The sequence below is a fragment of the Talpa occidentalis genome, unplaced genomic scaffold, assembly GCF_014898055.3.
Source record: "Talpa occidentalis isolate TD23 unplaced genomic scaffold, MPIMG_talOcc4v2.1 talOcc4.2, whole genome shotgun sequence".
In the NCBI taxonomy this organism is placed as follows: Eukaryota; Metazoa; Chordata; class Mammalia; order Eulipotyphla; family Talpidae; genus Talpa; species Talpa occidentalis.
In genome coordinates this window covers 67,770,492-67,785,742 of record NW_023602073.1, presented here as the reverse complement: position 1 = coordinate 67,785,742, position 15,251 = coordinate 67,770,492, and the positions used below count along the sequence as shown (strand labels likewise).

The 15,251-nt window shown below is 42.9% G+C and overlaps 1 protein-coding gene across 1 annotated transcript in view; it reads left to right on the top strand.

Moving 5' to 3' along the window:
• Positions 1-15,251, top strand: part of PLA2G7 (phospholipase A2 group VII) — a 38,991-nt gene that overhangs the window by 9,473 nt on the left and 14,267 nt on the right. Inside the window, exon 2 of the mRNA XM_037519842.2 lies at positions 11,127-11,266. Coding sequence (XP_037375739.1) covers positions 11,158-11,266 — 109 coding nt within the window. The 5' untranslated portion in view covers positions 11,127-11,157. The remainder of the gene's footprint in view (positions 1-11,126; positions 11,267-15,251) is intronic.

Sequence of the window (15,251 nt, the reverse complement as noted above, 5' to 3'; positions counted from 1 at the left end):
TATCCAGTACTAGGAGAAATGTCCACAGTCAATACTAGGCTTTTCAGGGTCCTATGCGCTCAAATATCAATGCATTTCTAGTTATTTCATATCCCCTGGTTGAGAAAAAGGCATTTTTCTGTGGACAGAGAACTTTGAGAGCTAAAATCCTGTGAATAATTCCTCTGTGTTCAGAGTCAGCAGCCTTGTGTTCATCCTCTTAGATAACTCAATGACCATCTGGAGATAAAAGAGCCAGTGTTCAAGGAACCCAGTGACCTGTGACCTGTTATAGTAGTTCTTTGTCCAGAAAAGCAAGCAGCACTGTTTTCCTTTTAATAGTATGGGAAATGTTTGGTCATATTTACCTAATATGTAAACTACCTCCATAGAGGATTGGTGGTTGTTTATAATAAAGGCATGTAGAACAATGAAAACAGTTTACATAAGAAATAAAACTGGAGAAATGGATTAGAAATCAGAGGAATGTAGTGTTAAGGATTCTCGGGGAACATAGAAGTGTGAGAAACTTTAAAAGATGAAGAGTATTGGACTTTTTTCAGAAGCAACTTAGATCTAATTGGGAAATGAAAATGGACAAGAAAATATTTTCATTGTTAAAAAGTGATGGTGAATTCAATGCAAAATAATAGTATGGAGTGAGCATGGTTTATAGGTGCTGAGGAGACTCAGGAGAAGCTGCTGTTGTCCTTGATTGAGTTCAAGAGCCCCTCAACTTAGGAAGGGTGAGGTCAGAGCATGGGAGCAGGAGCTGATTAAAGAGAGAAGAGGGTGAGCTTTGTCTGGAATAGAATGAGAGGCCATCTGGAGAAACACAGTCCTGGCATTCTGTTTTCCTCAGAGAAGAATGTTTCCAGGTCTGCAATTATAAAGAATTAAAGCACTGGGTGAAGGAGAATGTATCCATTCAAAGAGAGAACTTTAACCTAATGGGGTGTGTGTTCAGGAATAAAGAAGTGGGGGGTGCTGTGAAGCCACTGGGACACAGGATAGCTGAACACACAGCTATGTTCACTGAACAGGTGGCAGCTCCAGACCCCTCTACTTGACACCCCCTGTAACCTGCAAATCTACAAAACCATTCAAGCACACCCATACATACTCACATGTCACTGGCTAAGGACATACCATTCTGTGCCAGAGTGAGTCCTGTGTTATTCAGCAGATGTTTACTGTATATCTGGTAGAGATGAAAGGCCCGTACTGCTCCAGAACAGTGGGAACTGTCACTACCTGTAGGGCAAAGGTCACACTCACATATATTGTGTGCCAGGGTCTCTGCTCTGGCCCCTGCTCTTGCTGCCAACATCCATCTGCTCACATCTCCCACCATCCCTCTCCCTGCTCCCCCACCCTCAGCCCAGGCCTGTGGCTTACATTTTCCTCTCTGTGAAGTGTCTTCCTCCTCTCCCTTGATCAGCTTGGGTGAGTTTGTGTAGGGTAAATGGTTTTCAGGCTTTTCTGCCCTCCCACTATTAGGATTGCCCTGCCTGATGGGGCACCTGCAGCTGTTACATTGTTGTAAGCTGTGTTATTTACTTCTATGGGCCATGGCTCAGTATTGAGATATTCGTGGAGAGAAGTAGAAGCAAGAGAGAGACAGGAGAGAAAGAACTCCAGAGAAGCCCAGAGTAAAGACTTGCCTGGGGCTTGGAGGCCTTCTGGCCTCCTGGTGCCCCCCTCTACCCCATGTACCTGGTTGCTGCCATGTACCTGGGTACAGCACTACATGTAAAAGCTTAATAAAAACGTGAGAAAGCCACCGAGGGCTCCAGGACTCTACCCTGTCTGCTGGATCACCCCTGCATTTAAAAGGGACTTACACTGCAGGCACACACAAAAGGTTAATAAAGGTTTATTTACAAGGGAAAGGGAAATGAGGAAATGTACAACTCAGGGAGAAAAGAGGGAGATAAATTCTTAAATGTGTCCTAGCTGTTCCACCAACCTGGAAACCCAAATGACCAGCAGAGACCAAACCTGCCTGGCCGAGAGCACCAGCCAAGTCACCCAGACCCCACTAATAAGGCTTTTATTTACAAACAGAGAAAATGGCTAGTTAACTCCACTCTTAGGTCCTCGCAACTTCCCTTTGGGGATCATGAAATTTGTAGTTCCCAGTGTCTTGATGGAGTGGGGGTGGCATCCACAAAGCCTGTATGGAGTTTGCTCAGGACATCCTTTCCCCCAACAGCGCTATAGTCTGCTAACAGGCCTTCTCTTTTGAGAGTCAGTGGCAGAGTGGCCTCTTCTGGGAGGGCTTCCTGTGTCTCCTGACACAAATTGAGCTTGCTCTGAATCCACTTGTCAAAGTCTCTCTGGCTCCAGACTGCATGTGAAGAACTTCCTGGCCCTCTTCATGCCTCCTCAGCTCTTAGCAAAAGTGGGATGAAGACCCCGAGAAGCCAGTAGCACTGCAAATGCTAGCGTCCTCATCCTCTGCATGCAGTTCATGAGAAAGACAACACTAGGCCCCAGAGCATAAAGCTCATGTCCCTGTTGCTTTAAATCATTCCATCCCAGGCTTTTCTGATTGAAATATTCAGACAAAATCACTGCTTTTCTATAAAGATATCTACTTCAAATTTTCAAACCAAACATAAGCATACCTGTTAGGGGGAAAGGATGTCCTGCATCCACAGGCTTTGTGGACTCCACCCCCACGACACTGGGAACTACAAATCCCATGATCGAGAGCCCACAGTCAGGCAACCCATTTTATATCGGGGTTTGCCCTGTAACATACCCATACTTGCCTTAAAAATTTTGATTTTTTTTTTCCAATTTGTATTTTTCTAATACACCTCAGAGGGCTGAGCTTATTGAGCAAGTCTCTGAAACCCACTATCACTTAGCCAATCTCCCCAAGCTTCAGTGTGTTTAACTACAAAACAGAGGTGATAATGCCTGTCTAACTGCCTCCTTATACCTCACTAGAGTGCCGGCACATAGTACGTGCTCAATAACAGATTATTTATGCCTTACCACCTTTTTTTACCCTTGACTAGTAATCAAGTTTTGGATTCGGGAAGTCAAAGTGTTTCTTTCTTTTTCCTAAAGAGTTTCTGCTATACATCAAGCCAAACAAAACCAAAATAACTAGTTGAGTTCCTGGAAAATGTCGTCTCTTCTCAGATACCTTGTGATAAGCTGATCAGAAGTTCCACGCTCTTACCTCCTTACTCAGCTTTTCAAGCAGACAACTCCCTGATCTAACAGACTGTTAAGAAGTATCTGGGTGTTCAGAAGTGTGCTTTGTCATGACCTCTTCCTGGTCCAACTTTTTAGAAAATGTAAAACTAATTAAACAATGCATATTAAAATTTCTTTCTTACAGCTTCTTAAGGCTTTTGCCATAACATCGTTTAGTTTCAATAAAACTCATCCAGACTGTGTTTCACTATTAAATCTCTTGAGGACTGAGACGTAGATTTCTTCAAATACAGAGCGAAATTTGTTTCCAAAGAGAATAGTTGTTCCATTTTTATTTCCAATTCTTATTGAAAATAGAATTGGTATGCCAGGAACAAAACTGCTGAGATTGTCCCACCCCTTAATTGTTGTCTCCTACATGCCTCCCTCAAACACATGAGTTCCAACACAAACCATTCCCTGAATAATTCAAGCTCCTGATGGGGAGACTGTCTTCACTGCAGAGCTGCATCTCAGAGCACACCTTGTTCCCTCCTGCCTGATTCTCCTCAGTGGGCACTAGAGAATCAGAGTGGTCACTGCTGCTGGACCTGATTTGGAGGACATGAAAAGTCGTCTTTTTTTTTCCCCAATAGCATGTGGGCCTTTCCTTTTGAGTGAATTTTGGAGGCTTTGGTAAAATGCCTCCATAACTTGTTGAAAAGAAAGGTGTTCAGAAGCGTGCTTTGTTAGGACCTCTTCCTGGTCCAAGTTTTTAGAAAATGTAAAAAAAATTAAACAATGCATATTAAAATTTCTTTCTTACTGCTTAAGGCTTTTGCCATAATATTAGAAAAACTCTTGAACACCCAGGTACCTCTTTTTTTTTTTTTTTAAAGATTTCTTTATTTATCTATACAAGCACTGGGTACAGTCAGAAGTGCGGGAGGGTGAGAGAATTCACCAGAGCCAGAGCGGGGAGCAGAGCAGGCAGAGGGACCAAGCTACACTGCTGGGGGGAGCAGCAGGCGGCAGGGGCCAGGGAGCAGCTGGGGATAGAGCCAGCGCTGCAGAGGCTGCGGGCAGCTTCGCAACCCAGCGCTCAACCGTTGCGCCACCGGGGAGGCCCCACCCAGGTACCTCTTAACAGACTGTTAGATTAGGGAATTGTCTGCTTGAGAAGCTGAATGAGGAGCTGAGAGTGTGGAACTTTTGTTAAGTTTGGAGAGGCGAGGAGTACCCTAGACATTTCCAGACATTGACTGCCTGAAGAGGAAAAAAAAAGCAATGAACACAAGGTTTCCCAAGAAATAAGAAATATTAATTATACTGCTAAGAGGAACTTAAGAGATTTTCATGAAACTCCTAAGATCTATTCAGCAGAACCACTCTGGACAAAGGGGATGATGACCAAGGAGTGACTTTAATCAGCAAAGAAAAGGTCTCCCTGTTCCTATCTCCAGGTCTTCATTGACACCTTATCTTTTAGTTAGCATTTACTGAGCAAGGGCTTAAACTATGCACAATGCATGATGCTAGGAATACAAAATGAGTATGCTAATATTTGCATTTAGCTATTTGCAAATATATTGTTTTGCATAGACTTATTTTATACTGGGAAATATTATCATCCTCAGCCCTGTTTTGCTAGTAAGGAAATAAGGGACAAGGGTTTTTATAGTTTGCAGGACTTTGCAACACCAGTGTCAAGGCCAGGATCCTATTGGGCTGTAGGCACTAAACCAAGCAGTCCACATCTACACTTGTTGGTGTACTGAGTAGTCCCAACCTGGTGCAAAATCAGCTGAGCTTGTGTTGCTGGCGCAAACAATAAGAAGACAGACTTCATCCTCATTCAAGAAGCATTTGCTAGTTCTTGTAAGAAGCTCGGCCCTTTGTTTAACAGTAAAAGACAAATGAGACCAATCCCTGCCCTGAAGCAACTCATAGTCTGCTGGGTGAAGCAATTCTGTAAACAGAGTGTTGCCCTACTGCGTGAAAAAAGCTGAAACAAACTGAGAACCCTGCCAGAGCAAAAGAGACAGCTTCTGTGTCCATACAGGCAACTTCTGTTGGCTGATGTGGGAAGTACCTTCTCTGGTGTCCTTGCCAAGCCAGGCCTGGAGAAGTCCTTCTATCCTGACTGCAGAGAAACTTTGGTGGTGGTTGTGATGTGGCCCTCAGGTGCTGAGGGGCCTGGAGGTTCTTGACTTCTGAGCAGGAGAAAATTCCTGCTAGAGTGAGAGTAGGTGAGTTGGAAGTGAGAACAGAGTGAGAGGACTACTGTGCCTGCACCTGGGGAAGAGGAACTTAGGCTATCAAAGCACTAGAAAGGATGCAAAATAATGGTACTACAATTAAAAAATTAAAAATTCAAACAAGAAGTGAAGATTTTATTGCAGGCAATAGTACAAACTCAAGAAAGAGTAAGGGCAGATTCAAGAGAGAATCACACCTTGGCTTTTAAGGCTGAGGCTATAGAAAGTGTGTGTGTGTACACGCATTTGTGTGTGTGTGTGTGTGTGTGTGTGCGTGTGTGTATTTGGGAAGCAGGGGACTCACAGACAGGGTTCTGAAGAGGTTCTGACCGGGGCTTTGTTTAGTAAGACCAATGAGTCATAACATTCTTGTTGGTTAAAAGGAAAACTTTTGTAATAACCAAAGGCACCCACAGGAGAGTGATATAAAGGGCTAAAGGGCCTAAACTAGTAGGGTTTGCATCTTGCTCTGCATGGGACACACAGATGTTTTTTCAGAATTATTGGATGGGGATTATGCACAGATGTTTGTGCAAGGTCAGAAATTGCTGGAAATGGGGAAAGGGTGGAGGGACTGCCCCCTCTGTGCTAGATACCTGTGCTTCTTCAGTTGGCCCCTGGACCCAGCTGTCTTGTATCAGCGGGGGCAGTGTTGGCATCTTTCTATCCCACAAAGCATATTAGAAGCAAGGGAGGAAGGCAAGGCATTGTGTGGTACTGGAAGGTGGAGAAAGGAGAGGGATCTCCTTTGAGCCATTTTGTCACTCAGTGCAATGGAGCGAAAGGAGGAGACCTGCCATTTAACCCTGCCCGCGCCGCATGCGCACTGTGTGACTGCAGGCAGGCTGCATGGCCTCTCCACATTTCACTGATCTTCATGCCCCAAAGTGAAATCTAGAGGTGCTGAAATTGGCTTGTCTTCTCCTATGCCCACTAGACTGTTATTCCCACCACCTCTCGTAAGAACTCTGTTATAGCATTCATTATGATTGTCAGAGTCTCTCCCTCTGCTGGGGATTTTGAAGACAAAAATCACATCTATTTAAAATAGCTTTTATTCTGAACATAGTGACTGATACTCTTAAAATGGAGTAAATGAATATATGAACAAATGAATGAGTGAGTTAGCTAGTCATTAAATTATTTAGAAAATTATGCTAAATTATTTTATTCTTAATATCATTTGTGGGTGAGAGCAGAGAGCACATACGATAGCTGCAGGATGGCAAAAAAACTCTAAATGAAAGTAAGTACTCATCTTGCTCCATTGCAACTGTTTCCATGCACTATATTCTGGGATTGGCTGTATCAGAATCCCAAGGAAGTCCAAATACAGATGCCCTGACCTGCCTTCAGAAGATTCTAAGTCAGCAGGTCTGGGGTGGGGCTGAAGAATCAGTATCTTCAGAGGTTCCCCAAGACCCTTAGCAGCTTCCACGAGGTTTGGTTGGGAACCCACTTGTGCCATTTAAACTGGCTTTGATTCTGCCCTGCCTGCTCCACTGTGGATCGAAGGTGATGACCCTGTGTTGCTCTGGTAACAAGCAAAAGGGTTATCACCCCAGTTCTGCTTGGGGAACTTGGGGATGCCCTGCCAGCAATTGGCCATCTCTAATTCTTCCGGAGGTTATTCACAGGGATATGTGGTGAATACCAGGTTGGTGTTGGCAAGCTAACCTTCTGGTCAGGACCATGCTCCTAAATATTGCTGTTGATCTCCTTATGTGTTTCACTTTATCTTCTGTTTTTCTCCTCTTCATCCCCAGTGGTCTTCAAATGAACTGGATGACGCACCTCTTAATCAGGACTAGGCTGGCCCTCTGTTCATGTCCCTGTAGATGCTTTCTGCCAATGAGGTTATTTGATGAAAAATCAAGTTGTGACAGACAACAAAGGGTAGTGGTTGGAAGCTGGTGAGCAGAGAGCTTGGCTTCATTCAACTTCTTCTCTTGCTTATTAGGGAAACTATAGCTTCTTCTCTGAGAACATAGCATGCTCTGTAGTTTCCAAGGGTCTTACAATTTACTTTAAGGCAAGAATAAGGAGACAGCCTCATCTCTACAGAACAATTCTAACTTTTAGTTGTCATTTTTCTCAATCCCAGAAACAGTTTGTTTTTGTTTTTTTTTTTTTTTTTAAGATTTATTTATTTAGGGCCTTCCTGGCGGCACAGGCAGTTGAGTGCCACACTGTGAAGCTGTTCACAGCCTCTGCAGCGTGGGTTCAATCCGGGCCGGCCGGCGAGAATCCCACATGACGCCGCAGACCTCTCCTGTCGCACCTGCTGCTCCCCTCAGCAGTATATTTCGTCAGTCTGCCTGTTCTGTTCCACGCTCTGTCTCTGGTGAATCCTCTCACCCTCCCGTGCATCTGGCCTGTATCCCCGGTTCTTGTATAAAAATAAAGAAGAAGAACCGGGGATACAGGCCAGATGTGTGGGAGGGTGAGAGGATTCACCAGAGACAGATCGTGGAACAGAACAGGCAGACTGATGAAATACACTGCTAAGGGGAGCAGCGGGTGAGACAGGAGAGGTCTGCCACGCCATGTGGGTATCTGCCTGGCTGGCCAGGATCGAACCCACACTGCAGAGGCTGTGGACAGCTTCACAGTGCATTTCTCAACTGCCTGCGCCACCAGGAGGCCCCCAGAAGCAGTTCTTAAATGCCTTCATGTCATTAAAATATTGTTCTGATCATTAGCTCAAGAAGATCATGGTATCAGGGCAATAGCATTCAGAAACTGCTGCTACTCAAAGTTGGTATGTTGTGGTTACAAGCAAGGACTCAGCCATTCTGGGCTCAAGCACTTGCTAGCCGGATCTTTGGGACAAGTCCGTTAAACTCCCAGGGTCCCATTTCCACATCAACATAATGGGCATCATTAAGCCCCCCTCTTTGGGCTTAATTGGCATCATTAAGCCTCCTTGTTTTGATGATGATTGAATAATATACCATGTGTTGGAAGCTATTACAAAATGCTTGGCACCTAATAAGTCTTTCACTGTTAGTAATATTATCCATTTAGTGAAGAAAGTTCTTTTGAGCTACTGCTACATGCCATTTTAAAAAGAAAAAGGCAAAATATGGTGATGTGTACTCATATGAAAAGACACTATAACTTATTATTAAACTACAAACCTAAATGGGATATGTCGTGTGAAGTTTTGTAAATAACTTTGAAAACAATATATGTAGTTTGCATTGATATGTTTGTGTATGTGTGCATATATTCAAATATAGAAATACATCTGGGAAAATATGTTAGAAGTGATCATCTATGAAGATATAGGTCAAAGTTTTATTGACTTTATCCTGTCCTATTTGAATTTTTAAAATCATGCATTAAATTTATAATAGAATTTTAAATAATACTAAAATAAAACCAAAATCAACTAAAATTACAAAAATCTAAAGACCTAGATTATACATATTTTTTTCTGACTATACATACACACACAGACACACACACAGAGAAACCTGGTCACCCTCCAAATAACCCAAGAAGCTTAGAGCACCAGATACAATTTCCCCAATGACCTATTTGGATGTGAATTCTTGTGGTAAGAGCAGTTCTCATTATAGCCTGTCTTCTCAGAAATCTTTCACACTGAATTCTCGTTGCCCTAAGAATTTGTTACCCAAATCATTTAAGAATTTTGCAATGTCCCTTGCAGTTTTCTTTCTTTCTATATCGTATGTTCTAGTCTTGTCTCAAACCCAATGTAAACTCTGTTACTGAAAGGATTATGTCAAATTCTCCAATATTTACAACTGTTGACAGACCAGATGGTGTGTAGTACTTGCTTAGTAAACACCCACTGATTGAATGACTGCAGAGCGGGTATTAGTCGTGTTAGACTGTTGTGTGTTGCAATGATGCCATAACTTAACCCAGAAATTTCAGTGACTTAACAGAGCAAATGTTTATTTGCTGCTAACGATAGGCTATATAAATTTGTGGGGCTCTTCTCTATCAGAGGGGTCCAGGCTTCTCTGTCTCAAATACCACCTGTGGCTTATGAATTTGCGCATCAGGGAAAGGACAGGATGGAGCAGACACACTGACTCTGTCTCAGACCATATCCATTTAAATGTCCATTTATAAAAAATCAGTCCCGTGGCCCCAGTCTAGTCACAGGAGGTCAGGAAATGTGAGGGAGCATAGAGACATTCCTGAGTACTAATTGCCTATGCTATATTATATTTTCTTAGAAAATAACCCTGCCAACTAATTAGCACCCCATTTTATCAAGGGCACCAACACTCACATGGGTTATCAAACTTGGCTTGGTTTGTGTTAGTAACCATGTGTGTTAGAAACCATTAGGAATCTGAATTTACTCATTCAACAATGCCAAGCTGTTCTAGGTCCTAAGAATACAATAGGGAGGGGGAAACTGTCCAAATTCCCTATACAAACAGAACTGACTTTCTAGTGGAGGAAGATAAACAATTAACAAATAATTTCCAGAGAGTGTTAGTTTGTGATAAATATTAAGGAGAAAAATAGTAGTGGGGAACATAGGGCTGGTATTGGTGTAGAGGAGGGGGGTGGGCTGCAATTTTAAATTGATTAGGAAAGCCTCACTGACAAGTTAATATGGAAACAAAAATAGAGGGGTCAGGGAGCCAGTCTCTTGGATATCAGGTCAAAGAACCTTCCTGGAAGAGGAATCACATGCAAAGATGTCAAGAGGAGTTTTTGGTATGTTTGGTGAATAATGGCAAGGAAGCAAGTGTGGTTGCAGTGAGTGTGCTAGGGTAGCATTGGGAGTCCATTGTCTGCAAATTGTATAGACTTAGAAGTGTAGACTTAGTATGTAGAATGCTTTATAGGTTACTTTAAGGCCTAAGACTTTTTCTCTGTAAGCTAGGAAGTCATTTGGGAGTTTTGAGCGAAGGAGAGTCACAGTCACTTTGGCTGGTATGTTGGCCAAGGCTGATTAGAGGTTATTTCCAAAGTTCATGATAGAGGTGCTGATGACTTGGACCATTTCCATTTCCATCACCCCAAAAGTTTGAGGAGAGAATTTTTAAAGGGGAAAAGTGATGCACAAAGAGTTTTTTGTTAATGAGATATTAGCATGGAGCCCCATTCTATTCTATTCTATTATTGCCATCAGTCTCAATTCACTCATTGAGCCCACAAATTGAGTACCAATTATCTGCCAGGCCCTCTGTTAGGCACTAGAGACAAATAATACCTGACCTCTGCCTTTGGGAAGCATTCAGTGTAGAAAGATTATAGAGAGCATCAAAAATACATCAACATTGAAACAACCACAGCTGCAACAATATGATCATTTTATAACTATAGTGGAATCACAAGCCAAAACTTGAGAGATGACTATGTGTTAGATATGCCTATAGATATGATTTATTCTGATTATTATGTGTGACTGTTTCTTCTATTTTGATGTTATTTTTCATAACCAGACTACACTGCTACAAAGTTAGAGAGCTAATGACCAAAAAAAAAAAAAAAAAACAAACTAATGCAATAGCCTGAAAGTATTATTTTTGTGCTTTACACAGTCCAGAATAACTAAGGATCTTGCTGCCCTGCACATATCAAAAGCCTAACTCAGTAAATGCATGCTCCATTTTCCCCCAAATGTCTTCTGTTAATATATATAAAATAATGTAGCTGGTACCTTAGTCTTACTGATTCTTCAGCCTATAAGTAATCTCTATTGCATGTTTTTTTTTCTCTCTTTAATAATCTGCTTTGAAGAAAGTTAAGCTGAAACCACTCAGCTTCCACGATGGCACCACCCAAATTGCATGCACTTTTCTGCCTCTGCAGCTGCCTTGCACTGGTTCATCCTTTTAACCAGCAAGACTTAAATCCTGTTGCCCATCTGAAGTCGTCAGGTAAGAGGTGTTTTGTTTAAGGGCTTGAGCAGCTGATTCGTTGTCTACCCCAAGTGGCCCCAGAAAAGTTGCATGTGTGACTTTCTAATCTTGTGCTATTAAGGAGATGCCCATGGAGGGAAGCTTAGACAAGCCCAGGTGGAGTGGCCAGAGGGGGACAGCCATCTCTGAAAAGGTACATTCAGAGCCCCCAAGGACATTTATTACAAAGAGATAAGTTCTGCGGTGTTGTGAATTTCTGCTATTTCCAGAGCATTGTGATACATGAACTTCTCCATCCCATTCCCTCAGCTGAGCAGGGTAGGTGACATCTCAATGGTGTCTTCACTGTCTGTACCCACTGATCTGCACACCTGGAAAGATGTGGCTCCTTGGATCTAGTTGTTCAGGCTGGATGGGTGACTCCTACTGTAGTACTTACAATGGACCTTTCACAACCCAATTATAGATACATTTTCCCCTACTTTGTAGTAGGGGGAAATGAATGCATCTGTAGGAGAGGGACTGTATTTTATATCTGCATTTGCACAGCAGATGGCATAACCTCACACATCTATTCGTTAGGAATGTCCAGGAAGCAGAGGCAGCAGTGAGACACTGATGACTAAAGAACTTGAACTCAAATTCAAGGTGCTTACAGTCTAGTAAATTAACCTTTTCATTACTTTTTCTGTGGATTGAAAACAGGTAATATTTTACATGATGAAAAAAATTATCATCTAGAAGACATTTTACATCATGCACTTTTTATTGGTACAGAGTAGACATTTCAAAACATGTTTTATTGCCCTTCATGTTTGAAAATTACTGGGAGACTGTCACTGACCTGACAGAAACCTGAGGACAGAGACACTGCTTTGTTGACCCGTAGTCCCAGTACTGAGCTCAATGCCCCACTCATTCTAAAGGATCAGAAATAAATAAATATTTTAAAATATTAAATGTTAATAATGTGTGAAATATTAAAATGCTAAATGATTATTTATAATACAGTGTGTTATCTATATATGTATATATGTATTCTTCTAAATGAATACATAGAAAATATGGTTTTGCAGATTAAGATTAATAACTATGGACCAAAGATATCCTATTCGCTAATGGAAGACATAAAGCCATATAGAGAATGTCATCTTCCCAGCAAGTATGCACTCCATCTCCAAACCCAAAAAGTTATAATGAGATTAATAGCATGATGTAGATTCTAACGCATTTCCTAAAATAAAGTTGAAGAAAAAATAGGAAGTGACTTGTTCTGACCCACAAAACCGTATCACCTAAAAAGTGTTCTTTCCCTGCTTCCTCCTTCATGGTGAGTCCGGACAGATGTTCAGGAATGGAAAATCAGACTTGCTGCAGGCTGGGGACTCTTCTGCAGCCACTCTGGCAACCACTAGTCACAGGGCCCCGTAGACCTATAGCCGAAGCTTGGATCAGCTCGAAGTTTCCTGAGACCTCCTCAGTGGTCAGGTGTCCTGGAATAGGCAAACCTATGGCCTCACCCTGACCTGTGGCTCCTGAATGCTGAGTGAGGAGAGCAGGATTTAGAGAACCAGGGCACCCCCAGGCTATTGAGAAAGGTTCCCTGAGCCTTGGTGGAATTGCTATCTCATAGGAGGAGCCTATGTGACTTGGAACCTCACCGCAGCTCTAGAGCAGAACTTCCAATTGCAGAGGTAATACCCCAAAGCAGCTGTGTGTTTTCTGGAGCTCCTAAGTGAACTGTGTGAGCCAGAGCCAACCTCCATCACTCCATATAGTTACACCATGCCTGCCTGTGGTCAGGAGCACAGCAGAACACAGGCTGCTGGTCACAGATGGAAAGGCAGGTGTGACCTATCCAACATCTCCCTGTTACATACAATGTGAAGCATAGCTCAGTAGACAGTCTTAAATGGGAGAGGAAGACCATTTTATAATTTTAAGTAGATACTAAAATGTTAGCCTTACCAGTAAGGTTGAGTATTTTTTTAATCTCTAGGAAAATACCTCGAATTTTGCATCTGCCTGAAAGGAATGGTATGGTCTAGTTTAGATCTACTACAACTCCTCTAAGAACTTGAATTTACATAGCCAGAGTTAATTTGAGTTAGGGGACAAATAATATCATTTGTCTGCCTATTCTATGCTAGGTACTTGACTTATATTCTCACTTCATGCTGTGACTGACTGTTCTGCAGGCTGGTCAGTTGCTTTTATTCCCACTTTAACAATGAAGATCAGATGAGTAAATTACCTAGACCAGAGCATCACAGCTTGTAAGAGGTACAGCTCGAATCTAAAGTAGGGTTACCTGTCTCCAATTACCAAGGTTTGTTGATTTCACTCTCTGCCTTCCGTGGAACTGTTTTCTACCATTTGACGATGAATTTCTGTCCCTTGTGTACAGCCAGGTAGTCTGGTTCCCTAGCCCAGGTACCAAATTTAGGAGGAACACCTTTTATGATTCAGTAGAATTGGGGTGAGACCCCAGAACCTGCTTTCCAAGCTCCAGGTGATGCCAGTAGTGCCTGTTCTTGGTGAGACATGGTCCCGGAGTAGCAGGGCCTTCGGTGTGGAAAGGCGCATCATTGACAGGTGCTGAAGCACCGTTTAGAGGATGTAAATGGGCTTCTCATGACTCAAAACCTTTCTGGGTGATGCCCCACATATCCATGTGTGCACCATACCTAACCTAGTTTTAGGTGTGTGACAGGCAGAGTGTGATAGAAAACATGAAGGATTCAGCAGGGGCTCAGTCTCATAGTCCAGTAGAAGGAAGGTGTGGACAAGCTGAATCCAAAATGCTGGGAGTCTGTGTACACTGTATTTGGACTCATCACCTTGAAATTAAATATAAACTTATTTGGGGCACAGAAGGGAGGTGAGTAGGTGAATAGGCAGTTGTGTTGAAGGGTTTGGCCACTCAAGGAAATGTTTAAGAACCAGTGAATAGAAGAATGCATGCCCTGAAGTATCTAACAACAGAGAGACCAGTAGCAGCAAAAAGCTTAGTTCAATTTCACAAATATTTATGGAACATTAACTGTGTGCCAACCATTGTGTTAAAACCTAAAGCTATTGCTCTGGAAAAACAGCCTACTGTGAGAGACAGTGTGCAAACATGTAATATAATAGGCTAGGGGGCATTGCACATGCATACACACAAACACACACACACACATACATGAAATTGATTTAATACTGAGGATAAAATTATGAAGGTGAGTGTAAGAGTCAGGACTGACCACTGAGCAGGTTTTCTGATCCCATGCAGACCAGTAAAGGAGGAGTTCTGGAGCCATCAGGGGTTTTGCAGGTTTTTATTGGGACTCACCAGGCATATGGCAGGCAGGGGTGCTGGGGGGCCGGGAGGCTGGCAGGCCTCCCAGCCTCCAGCAAGTCTTCACTCTCTCTGGGCTCTCCGGCCTTCTCTCTCTCTCTCTCGGCTTCCGTTTGTTCTTTCTCGGCTTCTCTTTTGGCTTCTGCTGCTGCTTTCTCAGCTTCTGCTGGCGTCCCCGTGACACTGCTCTTGGAAAGCACAGTCTTAGCTCAGCTGAATCCCATCTACCTATGCCCACACCCTATTCCAGGTGCCCGCCATCAGGCATGCATTCAGGAACGCAAGGATCCATCATCTATCCTGATGGCGGGAGGGCAGAAAAGCCTGACATTTTCTTTACCCTACAGTGAGGGATCAGGAAAGGCTGCAGAGAAGACTTGACATCTGATCGAGATGTTAAAGTTTGAATAAAAGTTTACTACAGGGATGTCAAACCCATAGAGTAGTATTTACAAAGGTGCAGAGGCATCAGACAGCCCAATGAGTAGCCTGGAAATGCCGGAGCTCGTGGAAAGGAGAAAGCAGGAAATTACCAGACAGTGGACCACCACATTATGGAGGATTTTTCCAACTATGCCCAGAAACTTGGGATGTAACTTGTGAGCCTGTGAACCCTTATGCATTTTAACCCTAGAACACTGCAAAGACAGACCACATTTGTGC